This window comes from Schistocerca nitens, chromosome 4, assembly GCF_023898315.1.
Source record: "Schistocerca nitens isolate TAMUIC-IGC-003100 chromosome 4, iqSchNite1.1, whole genome shotgun sequence".
Taxonomy (NCBI): Eukaryota; Metazoa; Arthropoda; class Insecta; order Orthoptera; family Acrididae; genus Schistocerca; species Schistocerca nitens.
Window position 1 is genome coordinate 519,162,664 of NC_064617.1, and position 27,185 is coordinate 519,189,848.

A 27,185-nucleotide genomic window follows, 5' to 3' on the forward strand; every position below is an offset into this window, starting at 1 on the left:
GGCGTGGTTCAAAAATGGCTCTGAGCACTATGGGTCTCAACTTCTGAGGTCATCAGTCCCCTAGAACTTAGAACTACTTAAACCTAACTAATCTAGGGACATCACATACATCCATGCCCGAGGCAGGATTCGAACCTGCGACCGTAGCGATCTCACGGCTCCAGACTGTAGCGCCTAGAACCGCACGGCCACTCTGGCCGGCTATTTGGCGTGGTGATGTAATCTGTAGCGTCATATTGCCCACCCCTACGGTAAACTAAATAAATTTCTTGGTATTTTCTAACATTTCCCACGGTTTCCAGGAAAACTGAAATATTTATTAATTTATAAAAATGTTTCTATAAGGAACACAACATGAGACCACTCTTTTGTATGTTTATATCAATGTACACCTTCATAAAGTGACGCTGATTGATAGCGATGTTGTATGTCATTCTAATAAGTAATGTTCCCAAACTGAGATCTCGCTGGAAGAGTCTGTATTCCAGAATATGTCTCTCCCTACTCCCCAGTGTTATCATCAGCTGGGAACAGAACCACTGCACAGAACTAGGTGCTCCAGAAACAATGACAAGTCCCTGTGTGCAATATGCAAATGAGTGGCATATGCCAGTTCTGCGTCCAATACATATCCTGCAACAGAATCCACAGACACATTTTGGATTTCTTTCTCCAGACTGATAAGTTTCTCTTTGGACAGCCGTCGTAATCCTCCAAACTGCAGAGTTGTGGTATAGCATGCCGTTAGAGGTTGTTTATGTCCAAGTAAACGATGTAACTTAAATTGTCAGATGGCCTGCATTCTTCCTTGCTCATTCTTGGGTTATTGGCTATACACTAGCAAAGTCCCTGCCAATCCCATGTTCTAAAAAGTGCAGCATGTCACCATTGGTCAGTAGTTTGACATTGTATTCCAGAAAAGCCCAGCCATGGTGTAATAGAAAGCAGGATCCAGACAGTATGTGTCCAGGCATATATTATGTAATTTCTTGTAAATGTCTGCGATCATATGTATATCAGTGTTTATGTACAGTCTAGCATATTTCCTTGAATCAGATCTGCCAGATTCCTGCCAGCCATTCAGTGATGGCCATACTCCATTTCTGTTACAGAAGTGCCTGTTAATATACTGGCAAATGCAGTTATGCTTGCCAATGTGGTTTCGTGGAGTCCCTCCGTCAAATCCAGATATCTGTAAGGAAAGACCGTCTTCTTTGTCAGCAGCTGAAACTCTCCATCATCAGAATATGCAGCTCTGGTGATATGCATATCCTCCTGTCACACTGTCTCAGCAAGTTTCTGAAGATACGTGGACATGAAATGAAGCGAATCCATGAAGCAGAGCCTTACTCTTGGTGCGATTCTCTATGAAAACGAAATGTAGTTTTAAACGGTGGCAGGGATGACACTGACCTTATCACCCTTCACCCCAAAATCACCCAAGTATTGAACGAGAAGGTGGGCATTGTACACACTTAAATTGTGGCGAAAGATGGGTATGTGCCATGGCAGTTGGCATTCAAATTGCGTGCATTGTGAGCTGCACCATGGAACTTCCCTGTAGAACGAAAATGGTTTCTACATGGAGTCTCTGCTTCTCTATCGAAAGACAGCACACATATACGACAGTCAATGCCAGCTCGTATAAGACATCATTCCCCTGCGAGCTGAACATGGGAATGTTGTCACTATAAAAACAATCAGCTTCCAATGTGAGTTTTTCGAGCTCAGTGAGCAGCCAACTCGAAGTATTATCCCCAACATATGATTCGAATTTGTTTAGGTTGGAGTCATATGAGCACATATGGTACACATCTTCTATGAAGGCAGTATGAGAGGTACGGGGCCACATTCACAACTTCTATAGGAGCCAGGAGGCACTCGAAGTCAGCATATATAACAAAGGGAATTGCTCCTGGTGGTGGGCATTCTTGAACTTTAAGAACTTTTTTTCCTTGGTGGCATTTCCACACACACCAGCTCATGGCTAGGGCAGTCAGTGACATGCCGCTCTATGTACTCAATCTTGATAAAGGAGCCGAGGCATCTACATAAAAAATAACTTGTATATTCTTTTGTATTCATTTGGAAGGACAGTAGGAGGTGCTAGTTTTTGAGGCAGACTTAGTGCTTTTTCCTACTCTTGGAGGTAGCGGCAAATCTACGTATTTGAGATACTGACTGGCTAATCTTGAAAAGTAGTAGGGTGCAACTACTTTATGCTTTACTTTGAAATGCAATAAAGACATGATTAAATAAATATGTGCTGCAGTATTATCGCTTACTTTCGTTTATTCTTACTTTCGTTTATTCCCTGTTATCATATTTATTTTTGTTTCCCCTGTAATGTTCTCGATTTATTCACACACTGGTGTGTTTGTGCGTGCTTAAATTTTGTTAATAAAGTAGTTATACTAAAACCACAGCATTTTTGGTTTCCACACATTCTTCGAGCAACGCCACTGTGTAATACAGAACAACTATATCAACCATGACGTGCATCATCCACGTACTGGTACTGAATTGTAGTTACCTGACTGGCTAATCTGGCTAATGATTCAGAATCTGATACTGCCAGTTTACATGCCTACAAACGCACTACTCAGCCACATAACAGTTAAAACTCCACCATTCTGGCAACAAAATCTTCTTCTGTCGTAGCACAACTCACAAGCCAGTTCATGTTAGGGTACGTAACTTCTGAAGAAACCAAATATATTAGGTCTATAACTTTGCTTCCGCCGAATTGCAATAGACAGCAGTAGCGGCAAGTGGGGTTCAGGTGATTGGTCATAGGTGTAATACACTAAGCTTAGGCATCTGTAAATATAATGCCATAAAATATTTGTCGATTTGTGATTGCATCATAAGGTTGTTCTCGATTAAGGGCGTCAGCTTACGTACCCATTTCTCGTCATTTGCAGAAAGTTTTAATTTTCTGCTTTAACATGAAGAAATCTGCGGCTGTGGCTCTTAAAATGCTGGGTAAGACGAATGGTGAGGGAACTATTAGTAGAAGAACGTGCAGAGAGTGTTTTCAACGCCTTAAGAACGGTGATTTTGAAGTGGAAGATGGGCATGGCGGTGGAAGACAGAACGTTTTCGTAGCTACTGAAGCAGACGAAGATAGTCACAGGACATCATTATCGAAAGCAGTTGATACGTTCGAGCCCAGCACTGAAACACAGACGGCCACAATACAGCGATAGACACGTAAATGTAATTTTGCAGCAGGTCAGTGTTCGACTCCATGTCGCAAAACCCCTCAAAATATACATGGAAACGTTGAAATGAGAAGTCCTATCCCTCCCGCCGTATTCTCCATACGTTGCTCTCTCTGACTACCACCTTTTTCGATCAATGGCATACAGCCTGGCTGACCAGCGCTTCCGATCATATGAACAAGTGCAAAATTGAATCGATTTATAGATCCCCACAAAACCGGCCAGTTGCACCACGGGATTCGTATGCTATCCGAAAGATGGGAGAATGTAGTGGCCAGCGATGGTCAATACTACGAGTCATAGTTTTTTTGTAAAGTTTTTACAATAAAGCCCCGAACTTCGAGAAAAAACGGCGGAAGCAAAGTTGTAGATCTAGTAGTTATGTCATCGCTGCTCTCAACGAGGACACACCCACGAAAGTGAAGCATATTTCGGCCTCTTCACCAGGTATTTATCAACGTGCTGCCATTTTGACCTAATCAGTCCCCTGTCTCAATCTGGAGTCAAATGGTTAGAAAAGTTACACCGAACAGAAAAGTCAGATGATCACACTCCTACACAATTGCTGCGCCACCTATAGACCCTGGTAAGCAATGCAGTTAATGAAGATATTCCACAGAAAATCTGAGTGTCACCATATGTGCTGACAATCGCAACGCTTCAGCAAAACCAGCAGACTGCATCGCAGAGTTATATTCATCCACATGTGTTGTAGCCATATGCTCACAATCTGGCAATTCCCTCACCTCGTTGTAAGCACAGATTGTTGAGCTTACTTCACAAGCCTCCGCCGTTCAAATATAATATTGCAGTCACCGGTCACAGCGGCACCATTCGCCAGGGAGATGCTTAGCTATGAAGATATGTTGGTGCAACAAACGATGTAGCTCTGAAGCTCGAAAATGCTCCTCCCTATGTGAGATGGGAAATGTGCCCAGACATCAGTAATGACGACAACTGGTTTACCAGATGATAGAGGTTGTTTGTTTGTCATGGAACACTGTACACAATTCTATCTTCTAATGGACACAGGTGGCGACGTTTGATGTATCTGTGTTTTCAAGTAATTCGCAGCAGGGGTGATGACTGTTACCTGATTGCTGCCAATGGTACCACAGTTAAGACATATGGGTGTGTCACACTTTCACAGAACTTAAGCTTTCATCATGTCTTTGTGTGGAAGTTGATTGTAGCAGACGTAATATTCTCCCATTGTTGGAGAAACATTTTTATTATTTTGCAGCATGCTATTGGACCTGTGCCCCGCCATCTTCTTGACACAACCACAAGCTTATCTAGACTTGGACGTTTACACTGTGTGGACAGCAGTGCCATACGCATGATCATAGGCGGTTCTCTGTATTTGAGACTCTTCAAATAGTTCCTGAAGATCACACTACAACCTGTACAGCACTCAACAATGCATTATATTTTAATCATGCCAGGTCCCAGGACCAGTGGTTCACGCTCGAACTCGTCGACTACCACACAAGAAATTGTAAGTTTGTGAGGATGGGAGAGGCACCCTCTCTTACTCACATTATTCATCTGAGACTGACTATGAATATATGTGTGTGTGTGTCTTTGTGCGTGTTTCTGGCTCCTCTTCACCTGATGCTGCTAGTCCCTATTTCCCACTGTTTTGTATTACATAGTTCCGCATAGTCAGCACGTACACAACTTTCCCACTAGAGCGCGCCCCACTAAGCACAACAGCGCAGGCGCAGCGCTCGTCTGTCTCCGCCCTACGAGATGGCGCTGCCATAGAGATGGACCAAATTCTGCTTCCGCCGATCCACGTATTAATATGTAATGAAGCCAATGAGATTGCTGCTAACGTAGAACCTTTTGTCCTCGCAGATCACACTCGCGCAGTGATACATGAACGCGCGAGCTATTATAATGAGTGTACAGACCTCCGATTAGTCAGTCTGCATTTGTCTGCAACAGTCTGTACGAGTTCTACATTTGTCTGTACCAGGCTATAGTCAAGTTTCAGTCTGCGCCTAGTAAGATGACCATATTCCTGTACATAGCCACGAAGATAAATGTATAGACACTTTTGTCACATATCAGAGATATGTGAGAATAGGATTAACGTACCAATACCAAAGGAACTTCAGATTGTCAATTGTAAATAGCATCCAGAACCAAGTTAAGGAATTTTTATGCTTGTTATTATTTTAATAAATGTGTCTGAAAATTAATCAAGTTCTGTTCAAAGTTGGTCACCGTCAGTCTGCTACTCTAAGTGGCATTTCTATCGTCTGACCTAACGGCAGAAGATAAACACGCCACGATAAGACCACGAGACATATTGCCGACACTCGCCTACTTCGTTAGAGTGACAAGTCAAATAATCTGATGGTGTGTGTACCGAAGGTCTTACAGTAGGCACACCACACCCACATAATCTATGTATAAATGATCGGAGAGGAATGATTAAAAATGTAAAAACTGTATATATAGTGAGAGAAAACCAACCACTAAGTGCAAATTCAATGGAAGGGTAGTATTTCGAGATGTTATGTTTACTAGTTTTTAGTATATAAACATACCTGAGAGTTTCAAGATTTTATGTGTCATTAGAAAAAGTATTTATTATAAAATATCTTTGTAAATAGAAACACAAAGAAAGTTTGAAAAACATGGTTACTAAATAACAAAAATTATTGTAAGAAATTTTTTTGTAAATTGTTATAAAAAATCATAAGTTAACTTGTTATATGATTGTTATTATTTCCTGATCGTTTCACTTTTGACCTATAGAAAAAAAACTGTTGTTAATAATAATTTGTTTATAAAAAACCTCTCCCTATGGTGCAGAGAACTCGAATGAAGAGGCGTAGCAGTTTTTCTAGTTGTAAAGGATGATGATGGGTTTGTCGTCATTTTAATGTGGTTCTATTGGCCGGATGATATTGGGGCAAGGAAGGAGTTTCTCGTCATCTTAATGATTTTCCACTGGCTGAGAGAAGTAGAGGGATGAAAGCGGTTTCCCGTTAATTTTATGTCACACACGTGCGCAACAACTTTGTGACCTGTATTGGGTTACATCTCGTACCACAGACAATTGCCTCAGATGCGCAGATAGGATGGGGGCTCACCTGGGTGACCTTGAATGGAGGAGTTGCGGAACTGCCCAAGGTATATGGTCTGGGTGGTGCTTCTGTGAGGGAGGGGAGTAGAGGTTTGCTTCGACCACTTGCATCAGTTATAACATGATACTCCTGAGCTCGTACTGACACTAGATAACTGTTACTTGTCAGCTACAGTTTTATCCTATAAAGAGAAATGATGTGTCGCTTGATGTTTTCCCGTCTTTGAACCCACCCTCCTATCCTACTAATAAATAGCAAGAAGTAAAAGTAATACGGAAAGTAAAAATTAAAATTAATTTTTTTAAATATCTCGTAAGGTACATGTGACTTTAAAATTCAATTATTGTACCGACGACATATGGTTGGTTCTTGGAAGAATGTGACTGAAGTTATCGAGAAACGTTGTAGTCTGTAAATCTGTTAATAGGCGAATCTGGCTGACTTTTCAAATGAATGTAAATTTCAGTTTCCTGTAAAACACTGATTCTCTTCCCTTTCCTAGCATAGATTTGGAGATTTTCGTTAACGTTCTTCAGTCAATGTCTGTTGTTTAAGAGATGCATCGTTGCCATTAGATTTTATGTGCTGTTTTAAGAGAATTCGAAAGTTTCATTTGGTTTACCCACTGTACACTTTTTCACAATCTTCAGGTAACATTTTTTATATACCTGACTTATTGATTGTGTTCGTTGTATTTGTTGTGTGTTATAATACTACTAATTAGTAAAAAATAGCGAAAGTTGCCGAAAGTGGAACTTCAATCTGACATCGTGGCTTGAACCTGTACGTGAATTCCCAGATGTTCAAGCTACGTGCTAGAGGAGGGGAAAGGGGGACGACATTTTGATTATATTCCACCTGTCTTCGCCTAGGATAAGTGAGAAAGTCACGGATTTAACATGATGTTTCTAATGTCTAATTCGTTTTTATTGCCCTTTTTATAGCCTATTGTTGTTGTTGTGGTCTTCAGTCCTGAGACTGGTTTGATGCAGCTCTCCATGCTAATCTATCCTGTGCAAGCTTCTTCATCTCCTAGTACCTACTGCAGCCTACATCCTTCTGAATCTGCTTAGTGTATTCATCTCTTGGTCTCCCTCTACGATTTTTACCCTCCACGCTGCCCTCCAATACTAAACTGGTGATCCCTCGATGTCTCAGAACATGTCCTACCAACCGATCCCTTCTTCTAGTCAAGTTGTGCCACAAACTTCTCTTCTCCCCAATCCTATTCAATACCTCCTCATTAGTTACGTGATCTACCCACCTTATCTTCAGCATTCTTCTGTAGCACCACATTTCGAAAGCTTCTATTCTCTTCTTGCCCAAACTATTTATCGTCCACGTTTCACTTTCATACATGGCTACACTCCATACAAATACTTTCAGAAACGACTTCCTGACACTTAAATCCATACTCGATGTTAACAAATTTCTCTTCTTCAGAAACGCTTTCCTTGCCGTTGCCAATATACATTTTATATCTTCCCTACTTCGACCATCATCAGCTATTTTGCTCCCCAAATAGCAAAACTCCTTTACTACTTTAAGTGTCTCATTTCCTAAGCTAATTCCTGCAGCATCACCTGATTTAATTCGACTACATTCCATTATCCTCGTTTTGTTTCTGTTGATGTTCATCTTACATCCTCCTTTCAAGACACTGGCCATTCCGTTCAGCTGCTCTATCAGGTCCTTTGCTGAGTCTGACAGAATTACAACGTCATCGGCGAACCTCAAAGTTTTTATTTCTTCTACATGGATTTTAATACCTACTCCGAACTTTTCTTTTGTTTCCTTTATTGCTTGTCTCTTATAGAGATTGAATAACATCGGGGATAAGCTACAACCCTGTCTCACTCCCTTCCCAACCACTGCTTCCCTTTCATACCCCTCGACTCGTATGACTGCCATCTGCTTTCTGTACAAATTGTAAACGGCCTTTCGCTATTAGGCTACCTTAAAAAATGAGATATGCCGATTTCCATCGAATCAGTAATATGTAAACAATAACTGTGCATCCATTTTGATTTTCGTATATGTCATTTGTATATATCATCCTTTTTAATTCTTATTGTAGCTTGCGATTACTATGTACTTGGGGCAGCTTATAAGCGTAGAAGGCTCTTGTCAGAGCTGAGTGGAGAAGGACAAGGCACGCATTATTCACGGTAGCCGGGCACGCTGCCACCGAGCCAGACAGACGCTGGGATGCGGCCTAACGTCTCTCCACGGCACCAAGGACGCACAGGAAAAGTTTTATTCCCTTCCTTAACTTACAATTGGCTTCAGAGCCAGCTAAACAGAAAACATGCTTTTAAATTTCATTTCACTGCCTCCGCTGAGTTAGAGAAGGACTCCGCCCTCTTTCTCAGTGCTGAGAAGACAACTCCGGCGACAGATTGGAATCTTCAGAAAATGCGGACACGGGACACATAAGAAAGGCACCCACCTCTCACACCTAAATTATTTCATTTTTTTCTTAGCTCCAAGCCATAACGTGGGAAACAGAGAGCGCCATTCCTATTGGCGGAAGTGTTGTGACATCAGAGGGGTGGCTGTCATGTCCCTCACCTATGCCAAAAGACTGCAACTAAGCGTTCGATAAGATATGGCTCGTTTTCAATTTTGGTAGTAAGGAGACTCTTGGGCGCTCAGGCCTGTGATTGGAAAAGACTAATGGAACAGATAGAAAGATAATGGGGGTACGAGTTTTCGTAATTTCCACCGGAAGATATACGTCTCACATCTTCTCTCTACTCTAGACACTCTCGATACTCTGACAACAGACGGGTCGTTTTACCATGTTTTCAGTCCCAACACGTCAAACAGTCGTCTAACTGCTGGAAAACCTCTGTTTGGTGTGAGGTAATGAACAACTTCCACTTGAAACTACAATTCCGGAATGACCTTCTGCCTTAGCGTTCAGCCAAGAAGACAGATTTATGTTAGCCTATGCTCTGTCAGATCACAATTTGTCATTAAATATGAAAGGTGACGGACGTCTGGTTCACATTTCTGAAAGTATAAGAATACTTCGTGCTTCCCAGGCCAAATAGGAGAGCTTCACTCTTAAGTACGGGTTCGATATGAGCATGACGCTGAATAACTTATTTCACTGCAAAACTTTATTCACACAAATGAAATATTCCTAAACTTCGTGATTGGTTGTTTGAAAGTTTAAAGACAGGTTTTGCATTGGAATGGACACATACTGTCGTCCTTATTAACGTAAATTTGAAGAGGGATTTTTCGGTACTTATTTCAGCGTAAGGTAGGATTAGTCGCATTTTTGCACCAACCACCAGATGTGTCTGTACAGACGGACCCGTCATGCAGCAAATGAGGTGTTCCATCACACCAGCAGTCGCAGATACGACGACAACGCACACATGATTGACACGGTAAAGCACATCTCAGCTCCGGCAGCTGACTCCTTGCTCAGCTCTGGTCATAATTCATTTGATTTTGGACTCGCATGCCAACTTTAATTTTATAATGTACATTTATTGTTGATGAGCAAGATGATATTCCTTCGGGAATGAATAGTAGGAAAACTGTCAGGTTGTTCCATTCCTTTCCCCTTGCTATGAAAACATTCACCAGCCAATTAAGTAAGTTGATTTTTAAGCAAATATTGCTTATAGCCACCACTCAGACAGCAGTGTTGCTGAAACATGTTAAATGTGCTACTTTTTGTTTGTTCAAAATCATAAATCAAATTTATCAAACATACTACCTTTCTTTCAAGTTTCTAGTACCAGTCATCAATAAGATCTGTATACCATTCTTAAGGGTGGTGGAGCGACTCATTGGATTTCACTAAAAATAGTTTTTTTAAGATGCATAATTTTTCATTAAGTCCGTAAAAGGGATAGTTCATATTTAAATATTCCCAATCTTGGGTTGAATGACACAGGGCTAATTTATTTCTCGCGTTATCCAATATGCGCTGCGTAGTTTTGTTAAGCATTTAACTTAAGGGAAGTACTGTGGTGCTTCACATACACATACACAATACCTGACCTCCTCTGAAGGTGATTCCTTTGTTAGTGGAACTTCCTTTAAACAGGTATACCTATCGGCTGACTTCAGTCTAAAAAAGGTACAGCTCTAACACCAACTACTACAGGAATTTTTCGATGAGTGATCCCACCACCATCCACTACAGTGTCACCTATAAGCTATGCCAGCTTGCACTTCCCATAGCTATTGTGGTGCAGGACAAGTGAAACCCGATCTATTGACAGACCCAACTGGCACCACTGCAGTGTGAGCCATGCCCTCTGCCGTCAGGGCCCTCCCCAGTCCCATGTTAACACGCCTAACAGCCGCTTTAAGATGAGGCCGATCATGACGCTGAAACAGTTGCACGAAATGCACATTAGTGTCACCAGTTTGAGTAGCTATCTTTACCAGGTCACCACGTACATCATATTCCCCGTCCCTATCAGGACTATTCCCTGCTCCACTCACAATCATTACCTGATTCTTTGTGTCACTTTGAAGCGTAGTGCAACCTTCAATGAAAGCTGCATCTCCTGCCATAACAATGAACAAGTTACTTTTTGACGTCCCCTTGTTCATGTGCATCCATCAGTATACAACAGTTTGAAGTGGCGTTTATTCATAATCAAAACAATTGGCTGCTCAGTCCAGTAGCAACGGCATTGACGAGCCTACTGCATTCCGAGAAGTTTTTTTAATTTTGTGCAAAAACGAAACTCGCACAATGGCCCACGAGGTGGTCGAGTTGTCGATACTGAAATGCTCACTATAGCTGAACTGCTGCATCATCGAGGAGATAAAGATGTACTGACTGTTACGTCATGCGGACAAGATGGTTACAATGCGGTCACTTGCGACATCCAGTTACCACGCGTCTCTGCGTATAATCCTGGCCCACAGACCGTTATCCCACACTTTCTCTGTGGAAGAACCTGCCCCGTTCGAGCTAAAAAAAATGTGGAATGATCATTTTGTGGCACAAGGGTCTGTCTAACGACACACCAAATTTCAGACAAACTCACATGCTGGTATACGCCATTTGACTTCAGTGACGAATGCTCATACGTGTTTCCACATTCCATATGATTTGATGGTTCGTTAGTGAGTGAGAGTGGAGTAGCAACGAACTTCCAGGTCACAGTAGAGGATAGTGTTGCTGTGCTGCTCCCATGTGGACGCCATTTACCTGCGATCTTAATTAATTTCCCATATAACGATGTTTTATAGAAGGGACGGTCAAATAATTTCCGTAGGAATGCCGCAGAGTGCAGAATAGGTATGCCAATCGGCAAAATACCCTTGAGCATTGAGGCAATCATCCCACTGACGCACCAGATTGAAGATATCCGTTTGGTAAAACACGGTGTCCTGTTGTGTGAAGAAATCCGTAACTGCTTGCTGCACATCGTCGTCCAGCAGCAACCGTCGACCCTTCAGGGCCATTTTTAAGGGAGCGAAGTCTCGATAATCGTATGGGAAGAGATCAAGACTGTGGAGCGGCTGCTCGAGTGTCGCCCACTTGAGCTGGCGTAACATCTGTTTTACGACATTTGCGGTATGGGGACGTGCATTATTACAAAGAAGCAGCACCCGTTGGCGTTCCATTCCTCAACGGTTTTCTGCGACAGACGTGCTGCCCCACACACGTTCTTTATTCTCCGATGGACGTCTGCTGGTGTTAGTCCTTTGGCAGCCAAGAAAAGAATAACAGTACATTGGTCTTGTTTGGACGCATTGGCAATAACGTCGCCACTGCCTACACGTCCGTACTTATGCAGCCATATTGGAGTCGCACTACGTTGCATATACGCTGCAAGATCACCCTCAAACGGAATCTTTTTGATAGCCCATTATATTGGTGATCGAAAAGTCAGTATACATTTGAAAACTGAATAAATCACGGAATAATGTAGATAGAGAGGTGCAAATTGACACACATTCTTGGAATGACGTGGGGTTTTATTAGAACAAAAAAAAGTACAAAAGTTCAAAAAATGTCCGACAGATGGCGCTTCATCTCATCAGAATAGCCATAATTAGCATAACGAAGTAAGACAAAGCAAAGATGATGTTCTTTACAGGAAATGCTCAATATGTCCACCATCATTCCTCAACAATAGCTGTAGTCGAGGATTACTGTTGTGAACAGCACTGTAAAGCATGTCTGGAGTTACGGTGAGGCATTGGCGTCGGATGTTGTCTTTCAGCATCCCTAGAGATGTCAGTCGATCACGATATACTTGCGATATCAGGTAACCCCAAAGCCAATAATCGGACGGACTGAGGTCTGGGGACCTGGGAGGCCAAGCATGACGAAAGTGGCAGCTGAGCACACGATCCTCGCCAAACGACGTGCACAAGAGATCTTTCACAGAAGAAAAAAGGCCCGATAACGGTAGATGTGGTAAATCCATCCCATACCGTGACTTTCTCGTCGTGCAATTGAGTTTCCACGACAGTTCTAGTATTTTCGGTAGCCCAAATTCTGCAGTTGTGGGCGTTGACAGACCCTCGGAGCGTGAAATGAGCTTCGTCGATCCACAACACGTTACTCAACCAATCGTCATCTTCCGCCGTCTTTTGAAACACCGACACCGCAAATGCCCTCCGCTTCACTAAATCGCCAGGTAACAGTTCATGATGCCGATGGATTTTGTACAGATAGCATCGGAGGGTACGCCTAAGTGCCAACCAAACAGCAGTGTATGGAATGCCGGTGCGACGTGCGACTGCACAACCGCTGACTTCCCCGTGCATAGACGAACCCGCTACAGTCTCCATTTCTTCCTGAACTGTCTCAGCAGCATTACGCCTTCTGCTCGATCGGCCACTACGGGGTCTATCGTCTAAACAACCCGTGGCTTCGAACTTGAAAATCATTCTCGCCACAGCTGCATTTGTCAACGGACCTTTACCCGTTCGAATCCCCTTCCTATGGCGATAGGATCATAACGCTGAACTAGCATATTCCCCATTCTGATAATACAGCTTCACTAAAAGCGCCTTTTCAGGTAACGTCAACATGCTGCGACTGCTGGCGCATCTGATTCTCTCTCTTTTTTTTTATTTTATTGTTAATTTAACACCTGAACAATCAGGTAGGCTGGCAGCGGCATGCTACGCCGCTCTTCAGCCATAGTGGTGACAATAACAGTACAAGAACGGAGAATTAAAATGAACAGAGTGATGGGCAAAAAATAGTGGTCACAGATACACAAAAAACACGGAGCCGTTCACACGCGACGATAACGACACTGAAGACACGTTGACATGGCGCACATAACACTGATGAATCCAACGGCACAAGTGAACGTAGAAGCGGGACGGCGGACACTAAAAACACAAAACGACGTTACACAAACGAGACACAGATGGCGATGATCTCCGGCGCGCGAAAGTCCACGTAGCGTGTGCGAGTCCGGGGACCTGCCAAGAGGGGAAGAAGGGTGAGGGCGGGTGAAGAGGGTGGAGAGGGGAGAACATAGATGCCAATGGCTGAGGAGATGGGAGGAGGAGTAGAAGGACAGGGGAGGGGAGGCCCGGGGGAGGAGTGGGGAGAAGGGGAGGAGGGATGGAGGGTGCCCACAGGAACAGATACAGGAAGAGGGAGGGAGGATCAAAGTTGGTAGGAGGGGTAGATGGAGAGGAGGAGGACATCATCAGGGAGGGGGAGCTGGCGGAAGCCACCTTGGGAGAGGGTAAGGAGGGTGGAGAGATGGAGACCGGGTGGGACGTGGGAATACAGGCGCGGCAGCGGGCGGGGGTGGGAGAGGATCGGGGAGACGAGCGGGTGAGGAGGATCGAGTTTACGGGAGGTGTACAGGATCCGTATCCTTTCAAGGAAAAGGAGGAGGTGGGGGAAGGGGATGAGATCGTACAGGATCCGCGTAGGGGAGGGGAGACGGATGCAATAGGCGAGGCGGAGAGCATGGTGTTCAAGGATTTGGAGGGATTTGTAAAAAGTAGGGGGGGCGGAGATCCAAGCCGGATGGGCATAACAAAGGAGAGGGCGGATGAGGGATTTATAGGTGTGGAGAATGGTGGAGGGGTCCAGACGCCACGTACGGCCAGAGAGGAGCTTGAGGAGACTGAGTTGGGAGCGTGCCTCGGCTTGGATTGTCCGGAGGTGGGGAGTCCAGGAGAGGCGACGGTCGAGGGTGACGCCAAGGTACTTAAGGGTGGGAGTGAGGGCGATAGGACGGCCATAGATGGTGATTCTCTCTCTCATTACAGCTCCTTTTATACACGACTGTCATGCGCAGTCACTGACGTTTTGCTGTCCAGCGCCATCTGTCGGACATTTTGTGAACTTTGTTTTTTTTTTTGTTCTAATAAAATCCCCATGTCATTCCAAGCATGTGTGTCAATTTTTACCTCTCTATCTACATTATTTCGTGGTTTATTAAGTTTTCAAATTTATACTGACTTTTTGATCACCCGGTACAACCTGCGAGGTGCGGAACGTTCTGGCCATTATTTCTGATTGTTGCTGTTTAACACTAAAGGCATACTTTGAGCTATCGAGGAGATTTGACAGTAACTTACGACCGAAGCGTAGTTCGTCGTTGAGTACTCGCTGCCTGAGCTGCTCCGGACTGTCGCCGGTGAACGGGAAGTCACCGACGAGCAGCAGGTACGTGATGACGCCCATGGACCACACGTCGCACTGGTGCGAGTACATGCGCAATTCCATTACCTCGGGAGCTGGACACAGGAGTCTCTGCTGTGACTGCCAAGAACGATTCAACTGCAGAATTAGTTCTTTTAACTCTAGGTGCGTTTCACAAGGACTAACTTATTTTATAAAGACCTCTATGGTCATTAGAACTTATCAGTATTAGCGTTTACTGAGAAAGTGACCTGCATCACTACCCGATTTTGGCTTCGATGTCTATAGGAACTGACGTGTATATTTGCATTGTACTACTTGCTTTAAATGTCTGATTGAAAGGAGATAAGTTCAATATTAACGCGTCGTCTGTGTGCTACTTTGTACTAATGGATACGAATACCACATTTACATAAACAGGAAGTATAGAGAAAACAGTGGCAGTGCTTTGTATGTTGTGTGTTATGGCAAACTGGTCATTTTTGAAGAGGAAACCCACTATACGGAAGTGCATGTCTTGGGCCCTGTGGGACGTTGGCGTTTGAAGACGGTGGCGTCAGAGTTGCTTCACACTGTAGTTGGTTTCCTCCAGCCATCAGGGTAATGTGAAGGCACATACTGCGCGGTTCTAAATTGCTCTGTTCTCGACGCAATTAGGCTGTGTGCGCATTAGATTGGAACTTTGGTGTCAGCATTATGACGTGTATCACCATACGAGTATCGAAATAAGCGATCTCGTATTTGATCATGCAAAAATTGATCTCTGTGATGCAGCTGCTGCACAACTGTATACAAAAACGTTTCCCAGCAGAAATAAACCTCGTTTTTCGACGCAAAGCATTTTTTTGTGGTTGTCACGCTTTACTTTGTAGTATTGAGAAACGCCGGCTCGTTCGCGCTGCACGGTGGTCCGCGCCTTGACTGGATGTCCCGAAATTTTGTCAGTGGAGGTCGGGCTCATCTTGTGTATCTGTAATGATGTAAGGATATGTCAGTGAAATTAAAACACGAGTAACGGATCGCGATATCCAACCTTTTCTTTCCAGAGAGGAGTTCAGAATTTTAACTACTGCATATTTTAAAAATGTGCTGACATTAACTCTCGGGGTCACTTACACAAGAGTGAAATTCTTTATTTTAGTCGAAAATACCTTCTGCAGCTCTGTTTGCGAGTTGTTTGATGTTACTACCATAACGCGCATGCGCTGCCGATACACATTTATGAGTAAATGAATATAAGATAGCTGGCATGTTGGAGAGAGAGTACGCCTTGATCATGTCTGGAACAGTAGTTAACGCTCGCGATGGAGGAAAGTTGTTCTCACAGGGAGTGATGACCTTGGCTTAAAAACCAGAACGATGGGGATGGTACCCATAAAATAGCTGTCAGCCTCGAGGTGTACTACGAGTCTATGAGGGGTGGGGGTGGGGGATCATGTAAAGGTAGAACAGTCGTAAGCAGACGATCTTTGGGGTTCCTGAAGCACCTCAGCTGTACCAGTTTTACCCAGGCAAATAAGGGTTTGCCAGAGTGGACACATATTCTAGTCGTGGGACTCCTATCGAACATAGCAGTCACGTTAAAACCACGCCCGTTGGATCGTGGGAACCACTTGGATAATTCACTCCTAACCCAAGAAAATAACCCGTGACTTCTATCTATCTGAGCGCTCTTAAACGACAATTTGGCAGGAAAATTCTAAAGGACCATAACTGAAATCCTAGACGTGTTGGATTATAAACAGACAAGAGGGTAGTTTTAGGAAACTCTCGTCTTTTTAAATCCAGAAAGCGTTGTCGACAGTGACTGAAAACCTGAAATCAGTGAAAAAGGTCTCAAATGGAATTCCGATAATGGAGACCGCACCCTATGTCGGGCAACATTGCTCTTCAGCACTGTTTTGGGTAATATCCGATTGTGACAGAACTGCAAATTACCTTAAATTACAGCAAATTTCCTGTGCCATGAAGCAATATCATCGGTGCAGAAGTATGTGAACTGAAGGAACAGTAGGTGACTGAAAGTGTCATACAGTTAAGAATATAATGAAGGGCTGCAGAAGACGCCAGTTTTTATCTTCACTGACAACACTTGTGCCGTGTGTAACACTATATCAATTAGGGTTTCAGGGTTGACGCCATTGCTTGAACCTTTCCACTGGCGAGTGTGGTTTCTCTGTCTGGATAGTGAGTGTTTATCCGTGCGTGAGCGGTGCGCTTAGTGGAGTACGGTCAGCACAGTCATCAAGAAGGAAGCTGTTGCTCAGCGGCTGGCCCGCGTGTTTAGAAGGGTTGTTTAGATGACCTCTCGCATGCATGGAGTTATTGTGAGTGTGCTAAGAAGAGCAGTTAGGAGGTACGGAAACCTGTGGCTGATGAATTCGGCGATTGTGTAGCCACGTTCTGTTAACGTCCGATGCACGGCGTTATATTGTGGCTATGCTGTCTGTATATTTGACTGTTGTAAGGAATCTTCATTTAGAGCAAGTACTGGAATCTTATAGATACGATAACGCAATTAGGTAAGAAGTTTTCAGTGCGTCGATATAGTGCATAATAACTGAGTGTAGTCATTGGAGCCCCACGTGGTTTTATGTGTGTTGCATACTCTTATGCACCTTATACGAGTGTGTGTTGTAAGTACACAGAGAACTTTTCAGTGCGTCCATATAGTGCGTAACAATTTGATTGTAGGCACGGGAGCCCCATAAGATTTTATGTGCGGTGCTTGATCTTGTGCAACTTGCATGAGTGTACGTTGTAATCGGACAGCTAGCTTATTAGACACTGGATGTCACGACTAGGTCGGTAATATGTGTTAGTAATTGGTTATGTTCACGGGTATCCACAATAACTTATGTTTGTTCTGAACTTATGGAGCTGCTGTGTATGTAATGTGTTGAACAACAGTTGGCTTGCTAGACTTCATATCTTAGGAGTAACGCATCTTTGTTCTGGGCGGATGCACCAGCGGAAACGTCTGCTACTAACTGAAAGCACACTCTGTTTCTACTACTGAGCTGTTTGAGGTTAGCTATTACGGTATTTCCTGTGCCTTATGTTAGCTAGCGCACTGGGACTCGAGTTCAAGATCTATATAACGGCGCTATTCTGGTGGGAAACATACGGGCTCCTGCCAAGGGAATCTTCGTTCCTAAATATTGTACTTACAACAATTATTACATTCCTGTTCTTTAATAGGCTGTCATACCCAGAGTGAATGTTGATGTCTTTCGTCTCCGCGCTGTTCTGAACTTGCTGCACTAGTTTGTGTTCTATGCTATAACTTTGAATGTGGTAGTAAATTTTAGCCGGCCGCGGTGGTCTCGCGGTTCTAGGCGCGCAGTCCGGAACCGTGCGACTGCTACGGTCGCAGGTTCGAATCCTGCCTCGGGCATGGATGTGTGTGATGTCCTTAGGTTAGTTAGGTTTAAGTAGTTCTAAGTTCTAGGGGACTAATGACCACAGCAGTTGAGTCCCATAGTGCTCAGAGCCATTTGAACCATTTTTTTTGGAAATTTTAATTAAAGGTTTTCTTGAGTGTCTTCTTATTTTTCTGACTTTTGGAGTAATGCTATTTATGGATTTAATTGCTGTCCCGAGATCGCAGTACTTTTTTTTACGCTATGATGCTGAACACTAAGCTCAGTTTTAAAGTAAACGTTCTCTTTCTGGCATTATTATCAATTTTGGGATTAATGTATTCATGAAAGTAATGAGTGTAACTTATGATGCAGATCAAATTAAAATTGTAGTTATATCAACAAGCGAGTAATTAAGCATCTTTATATTATCGCGGCGCAAAGACTGTTCCATAAAACTTCGCGCTTGCAACCGCATAAATTCGACTTCTTCTTCTTCTAATATTTCGGCTGAATACCGTGCAGCCAACTTCAGAGTGAGGCGAGGTGACTGACGCTCTACTTTTTTTTCTTTATTGTAATTTCATTCCCCAGCTCCATACGGGCAGGGGAGGGCTGGCAGCTACACAATCCACTGCTCTTCAGTCAATTAGCTATACAAAAATACAAAAGGGTAATTACATAAAAAGGGGGGTAAAAAGGGGGACATGGAAAACACAGTAAATGGAGATGATGGGGGTTAAAATATGCACTGGGTACATGCACTGGGGGACAGATAAAGTTAAAAGAACACTGCTGGCAAATCAAAGTGCACTTAAAAAAACATTGGAGGTAAACACAAGTTAAAAGTCGGCCACAGGATAAAAATCACACAGAGCACGACACTTAAAAAACCACCGGGAACGACGGAGCATTCATGCAGAATAAAAAAAAAAAACATTGGTATGGACCTGCCGAGGGTCTGAAGGAGGCTAGAGAGGAGGGAAAAAGAGGGGAGGAAGGTGTGGTGGTGAGGCTGGGGGGTGGAAGGAAGAGGGGGCCGGAGGCTCACCAAGAGGCAGATGGGCAGGGCGGAAGATGAAGAGGGAAAGACAGGAGGGAGTGCAGAGACACTGAAGGAGAGCACAGGAGAGGGAGGAGGTGTAGGAGACAAAGTCACTCAGGAGAAGAGAGGGGGACGAGAGGGAGCTTGGAGGAGGAGGCAGGAGGAAGGTGGGGTTAGAGTTGGGAGGAGGGGTAGACGTCAGGGCGAAGTTCATCATCTGGGAGGGGTAAGTGCTGGAAGTTCCATTGGGAAAGAAGGTGGAGGGTGTGGAGACGGAGAGAGGGCGGGACACAACAGTAAAGGCGCAGCAACAGTCTGGGGTTGGAGACGAAGGGGGAAATCAGGGTGTGAGGGGGGGGGGGGAATCGAGTCAGCATGCAATATACAGTGTGCGGATGTGTTCGAGAAAGGAGAAGGTGGGGGAAGGGGATGAGGTCATAGAGGATTTGTGTGGTTGATGGAAGGTGGATACGGAAGGTGAGGTGGAGTGTAAGGCGCTCAAGGATTTGAAGGGCGTTATAGAACCTGTGAGGGGCAGAAATAAAGCAATGCTGGCATAACAAAGGATGGGGTGGATCAAGGATTTGTAGGTGTGAAGGATGGTGGAAGGATCAGTCCCCATGTCTGGCTGGACAGGAGTTTCAGGAGGCGGAGTCTGTTGTGGGCTTTGTGTTGGATGGTAAGGAGATGGGGAGTCCAGGTGAGGTGGCAGTCAAGGGTGAGGCCAAGGTATTTGAGGGTAGGGGTGAAGTGGATAGGATGGCCATAAATGGTGAGGTAGAAATTATAGAGATGGAAGGAGTGAGTGGTGCGGCCTATGATGATCGCCTGGGTCTTGGAGGGGTTGATATGAAGGAACCACTGGTTGCACTAAGTGGTGAACTGGTCAAGGTGGGTTTGGAGGGCACATTGGGACTGTTGAAGGGTAGGATAAAGTGCTAGGAAGGCGGTGTCATCAGCAAATTGGAGGAGATGAATAAGCAGGGGAGTTAAAGTGGCAGTGAATATGGCAGGAGAGGATGGTTTTTAAGACCTTACTGAGCACACAGGTGATGCAGATGGGATGATAGGAAGAGGTATCAGAGGGGGGGGGGGGGGTTGTTGGGCTTAGGGAATAGCAGGACATGAGAAATGTTCCACAAGTCAGGATAAAAGCCAGGACATTTTACAGGGCAGCAAGGACAGCCAGGAAGGCCTGGGGGATTCCTTGAGGTGGCGGTAGGTGACACCATCATGACCAGGGGCTGTGTAGCATTTGGAGTGGAGGACGAGTGTGATGTCATGTGCAGTGGTAGGAGTGTTGATGTCTGAGGTGGTAACTGATCCAAGTACTGGAAACTAGGAGCGAGTGGTGGGACAGAGGTATCAACGTGGTCAAGGATGGTGGAGAAGAGGGAGTAATCAAAATGGGGATCGTCAGGAATGGAGAAGACTTCGAAGTGGTGGGAAGGAAAATGGTTAGCTGTACGGAGGTTATCAGGAAAGGGGCGATCGTCGTGGAAGATAGGGTAATGTGCGGTGGGATGTCTACCAGTAAGGTGGTGGAAGGCTGACCAGTACGCCTTTTTGGGGACTACGTGTTTTCTCAACACGTAGTCCCCAAAAAGGCGTTTGATCATACAGTATAGGAGTCCATGGCCGGTGTTTTCGTCCTTGGAGAATCTTAATTTATGGTCATCAAGCCATGCTACAATTGACTCATTTACCTAATAGTTAAAAATCCATACTGGCTTTTAAATTACCACGGATGTTTCAAAAATATGTAAAGATTTTTTGGGAGACAACTATTAGTAAAAAATGTCGGTTGATTTACCTAAACTATAAAATAAAGCAGCACGTTTCGAGGCACAAATATCTTCTTCAGGCTACAATAGCAATACAAAATCATTTGAGAAAAATACAGATAAATAATAAAATTGTTCTGTACGGTCTTGGCATGTGCTGTAGCCATCCTGCTGAGAAAGATAACATAATATGAGGGAATATTAACTTCATTTGTTAACCCACTGTTCATATAAAATTGTTTTTATTGCCATTGTAGCTTGAAGATTCGACTCACGCCTAGGAACATGTTATATTTTATAATTTAAGTAAATCATCAAAAATCTGGGACTGGTAGTCATCCATCAAAAAAATCTTTTCATACTTGTTTAATTAATTGTCTCATCTTTTTTGCTAGGCACAGAAAAATGCCATGGACTAATGCCTGATGCTCATGAAACAAAAGTCATCAAGGATGCATTAGTATGAGTGGTATATCTATAGCGACTTTGGCGAGTAGTTTAAGCTTCCGCCATTAGTCAGCGCTGCAGTCACCAGAAAATCTAAGAAAAATTAAAAAAAAAAACGCACACAACACAGCGATGGTGGCGGGAAATTTAAAAAGATGCTGTGCTTTGAATTCCATCCCATCATTCCCACCTCTTCCTCCCCTCTCCCTTTACCCTTTGCTTCTCCCCCTTTTGTCAATCTCAGTACGATATTAAAATGAGGAGTCAGCTACTCGAACTGTGTAAAAAGACATCAGGTTCGAAGGTATGCAATATTTCCAAAAAAGCTGTTTAAGCTCCACTTGAATTGCCCTCATGTGCAAATTTACTAGCATAAAATAATGTCACGTTCAAAGATATTAGCCTCTGAATTGCACACAGATACTTCTGCATTTCATACACCAAATACTATACTTCTTACACTTTTGCGATGTCTCATTCAAAATATTCCAGGAATCGTGTCATTTTCACAAATGCTTTTTTTCCTTTACACACACACACACACACACACACACACAATGTTTACACCATGAACTTACAGTTTTAGTAGCACTAGTGAATATGCAAAGTTCAACTTCTGTACTGAAGATGACGTAAGGCACAAAGAAGCCTCAAATTAATTATTCGCCATGTCTAAATTATTCTATAATGCTTGTCAAGACTCGCTGTGTTTCTATAAGTCTAAAATGTCTGCAAGAATACATCATCAGTACAAAAAACGCAGTTTTTTTTATGTCAAGTGTCAATATTCCTTCAAATTAAATATTTTCACATCTACATTGCTCTATGATTCTTGTCAAGCGTTAAATTAGTATTTCCAAATATAAACTGTGTAAACGTGCTCTCATTTCAATCTGACTAAATATTATTGTCGGTTCATAGAACGACTTGTCAAATGGTTCAAATGGCTCTGAGCACTATGGGACTTAACATCTATGGTCATCAGTCCCCTAGAACTTATAACTACTTAAACCTAACTAACCTAAGGACAGCACACAACACCCAGTCATCACGAGGCAGAGAAAATCCCTGACCCCGCCGGGAATCGAACCCGGGAACCCGGGCGTGGGAAGCGAGAACGCTACCGCACGACCACGATCTGCGGACAGAACGACTTGTCACCACCTATTGTTTATCAAGTTTTTCAGTAATATTAGCAGGCACCAGTTTATGTTGTAGACTAGGAAATACAATCGATTACACTGATTGGCAATAATTGCTTTTATTACTAATACTTGGGTGTAGCCAAGGTTGTGTACAGAACTCCTGTAGACAGACGTTGACTGTGGACAGACACAGTCCCTTTGCTGTTGAGATATTTCACAAAACCCACCAAAAGATGTAAACAACCATGCACGAGCAGCGCCTGCTAGACGCAGTGGGTCCGACAGCCGATCAGTCATTCCACCAGAAAGAAGGTACACGGATCGTGTTGTCTGGATTTCAACCATCCTAGACGGTCAATCCCGCGCTTCGATCGCGTCCGAATTGTTACTCTGTGCCAGGCGTCTCGGAGTGAACCAAAGCGATGTTGTTCAGACATGGAGGAGATACAGAGAGAGAGGAACTGTCGATGACATGCCTCGCTCAGGCCGCCCAGGGGCTACTACTGCAGTGGATGACCGCTACCTACGGATTATTGCTCGGAGAAACCCTGACAGCAACGCCACCATGTTGAATAATGCTTTTTGTGCAGCCATAGGACGTCGTGACACGATCACGACTCAAACTGTGGCAATAGGCTGCATCATGTACAACTGCACTCCCGAGATTCATTGCGAGATCCATCTCTGCAACCACGGCATCATGCCAAACAACATACTGAATGGACCGCTCAGGACTGGCATCACGTTCTCTTCACCGATTAGTGCCTTCAACCAGACAATGATCGAAGATGTGCTTTGAGGCATCCCGGTCGGGCTGGACGCCTTAGACACACTGTCCAGCGAGTGCAGCAAGGTGGACGTTCCCTGTCGTTTTGGGATGGCATTATAAGCGGCCGACGTACGCCACTGGTGGTCATGGAAGGCGCCGTAACGGCTGTACAATACGTGAATTCCATTCTCCGACAGATAGTGCAACCATATCGACTGCATATTGGCGAGGTATTCGTCTTCATGGACGACAATTCGCGCCCCCATCGTGCACATCTTGTGAATGACTTTCCGAGGATAACGACATCACTCGACTAGAGTGGCCAGCATGTTCTCCAGACATGAATCCCATCGAACGTGCCTGGGATAGATTGAAAAGGGCTGTTTATGGACGACGTGACCCACCAACCACTCTGAGGGATCTACGCCAAACCGCCGTTGAGGAGTGGGCAATCTGGACCAAAAGTACCTTGATGAGCTTGTGGATAGTATGCCACAACGAATACAGGCATGCTTCAATCCAAGAGGACGTGCTACTGGGTATTAGAGGTACCAAAATGGTTCAAATGGCTCTGAGCACTACTGGACTTAACATCTGACGTCATCAATCTCCTAGAACTTAGAACTACTGAAACGTAACTAACCTAAGGATATCACACACATCCATGCCCGAAGCAGGATTCGAACCTGCGACCGTAGCGACAATGTGTGATTTTCATGAGCAATAAAAAGGGCGGAAATGATGCTTATGTTGATATCTATTCCAATTTTCTGTACAGCTTCCGGAACTCTCGGAACCGAGGTGATGAAAAACTTTTTTTGATGTGTTTATGAGCCAATACTGGCTAAACCTATATTACCCATAATCAGCTACTAAATAGCACCATAGCAAACGTACTAATGAAATACAGTTTTAGTAAGGAAGGAAGAGGAGGTTCTGACGAAACTTTTTTTATAGCAATGTATCGCATAAACTACATGTTTCTTTGAATACACAAGGAGAGCTTCAGCTTTGTTTACATATAACACAACATGATGAACGATGTTTCTGGAGCAGGTCAGAGATGAAAAACAGCCACAGCCGATGGCTGAAAGTTCGATACCTCAAATCCGAACTAAAATCATAATTACAGGTCTCTAATCGCAAACGAAAATTAAAACTTTGCATCAAAATTAAATCGTATTATTTCTCAAACTATGAAAAACTTCTAGTACAAAACACACATGATGCTAATGACTATATAAAATTTAAAAAAGTAGACATCGTTTGCGTTTTGGCAGTAATGGTAAAATTTTATAGGTGAAGCAGCACTTTTTAACCACCAAAGTTCGATTGTTGAACCACACCTTTCACTGAAAATCAATTAAAATATTTCTACATCTCAATTGTCTGCTGTCCATATTAAAATTAATGCTACTCACTTAATGGCGGTGATGAAACAAATTAGAGATTAGTAGATAGGCATATTTCCTCCTCTCTACCAAGCTTAAATTCATCTAAACACATAAAAATCCGTTTTTTAACATAGTAAAACACCCACATACTGTGCTGTTGATCTAACTTACTGTTTAAAGGGCATCCGACGAGATTTATCTTGCTCTTATATTTTCATAAAGAAAGTCATCCACTTCGGTAGCCAAATGTTTAGCGTCACTGTCTTCAGTATGAAAGGATCCCGTTTCGATTCCTCATGCATGCTAAGATTTTTCTAAGGTGGGAAGGTCTTGAACGCGGTTTCCACCTAATTTTAACATTCAAAAAGAGAAATATGTAGAAGTGACACGAAGAAAATTATTTACTTCATCTAGAAGTGTAAGATGTTTATCATCTTGTGCAGATAAATCTAGTTTATATTGTATAACTGTAGAAACAACATGGTGTTTTGACTTGAATTACCTGCTGCACAGTTATTTTAACTTTGAATTCAACACACATTGCCTGTAGTCAATGATTAACAGGAGACTGTTCCACACATTTTGTTCTGCACTGTATGCACCCAGACTTGATCTCCAGTGTATACATTTATACTCATAAATAATAATAAGCTCACCATTAAATCTGTCTTCCATTAATGCAACCTCGTTTTGATTCACCAGAGGAATATCATATTTCTTATTTACAAGGAAATCTGAAGTATCTAACCATGTAGTACCATCGCTACTGGTATCTTCGAAAATATTTGGAACTTTAATGTGTTAAATTAAGCTATCCGTTTCTGTGCAACAAAATTTTACATGATGTGCTGGAAACTTGATTAGTAGATATATACACAATGAAAGTCTATAAGCAAGAATTAAATATTGTGGGATTTCAACTACTGGGAGATTTCAGCTACTGTTAGGGGGCGGTGTCAGCTACTGTGGAAAATTAAATTCCTCACATTCACTTTGTAAGAAATTATAAAGTTGTTATCTCAGGAAGGTAAGTATGACAGACAGGGGTAGAGAGAGGAAATATCCTGTTACGTATAAATCAGAGAGATGAAATTTACAGTTTATGGTCAAGATGATGAAGCAGATGTGGAAATACTGTATGTGATTTTCTGAAGTAGCTTTCACACATGTAGGATGAAGTTTAATGAGGAGGTAGTACAATCAACAAGGCAGATGTGGAAATATTGTAAGTAATTTCCTGATGTTGCGTGGACACATAAAAAACATCAAATTGTCCCGAAATTGTAACAACTTGCCTTCAAAAACTGTATCAGCTTGCCCCAAACAGCATTAACTTGTCTCAAAACTGTATCACCTTGCCTTACAACATTAACAACTTGCCCCACAACCTGAACAATTTTTTCCCTGAAATTATAACAGTTTGTCCTCTGGCACTGGAACAATGTGTCTCCTGAAACGATAATACCAAATCCCCTGAAACTGTAATAACTTATCCTCTGACACAGTAACAACTTGTCCTCTGAGACATTAACAACTTGCACCATAATTGTTACATCTTACCCCATGAAACAATAACAGTTTGCCCTGTAACTGTGAGAACTTGCCCTATGACTGCACCAAGTTCCCTTCTGAAGTTGCAACAAATTGCCCTAAAACCTTGTCAACATGTCCCACAGTTGTAAAAATTTGCCATTCAGCTGTAATAACTTTGCCCCCAAAACATTATCAACTTACCCCATTCATGTAGCAACTTTCCCCACAACTGTAACAATTTTTACTACAACTGTAACAGCTTGTCTCCTCGAAACTATATCAACTAGCCCCAACACCATAGCCAATTGTCCTTAAACTGACCGTGTGTTTCACATGAGAACAGTTCTTGTAGTAGCAGGGCAGTCTGTTACATTTTCAGACGGCCAGTTGTTACAGTTGCAAAGCAAACTGTTACAGTCTTATGGCAAGTTATTAAACATGTGGGGCAATTACTTACAGTTGTGAGACAGGGTTACAATTAGAGCAGATTTTTATAGTTGAGGTTTAGAATTGTTACAGGTGAGAGGCATATTTTTACAGTTATTGGAGCAATCTGTTACTATGGCAGGTTTAGTTGTTATAGTTGTGGGACACATTGGTACAGAAGTGGGGTCAGTTAATTTGGTTTTGGAGAAAGTTATTACAGTTGCAGGTCAAGCTGTTCCAGTTGCAGAGAAATTTGTTACTGTTGTGAGGCAAATCGATGCAGTTGAGGGCCAATTATTACAGTTTCCTGGTAAGGTTTTGCCATTTCTGGACAAGTTTTT

At 43.2% G+C, this 27,185-nt stretch overlaps 1 protein-coding gene across 1 annotated transcript in view; it reads right to left on the minus strand.

The window, feature by feature from the left end:
• Positions 1–2,485: 2,485 nt before the first annotated feature.
• Positions 2,486–27,185, minus strand: part of LOC126252414 (serine/threonine-protein kinase 33-like) — a 115,491-nt gene continuing 90,791 nt past the window's right edge. Inside the window, exons 4-6 of the mRNA XM_049953304.1 lie at positions 26,181–26,335; positions 14,757–15,059; positions 2,486–2,587 (exon numbers count right to left, since the gene is read on the minus strand). Of these exons, the coding sequence (XP_049809261.1) occupies positions 2,486–2,587; positions 14,757–15,059; positions 26,181–26,335 (560 nt within the window). The remainder of the gene's footprint in view (positions 2,588–14,756; positions 15,060–26,180; positions 26,336–27,185) is intronic.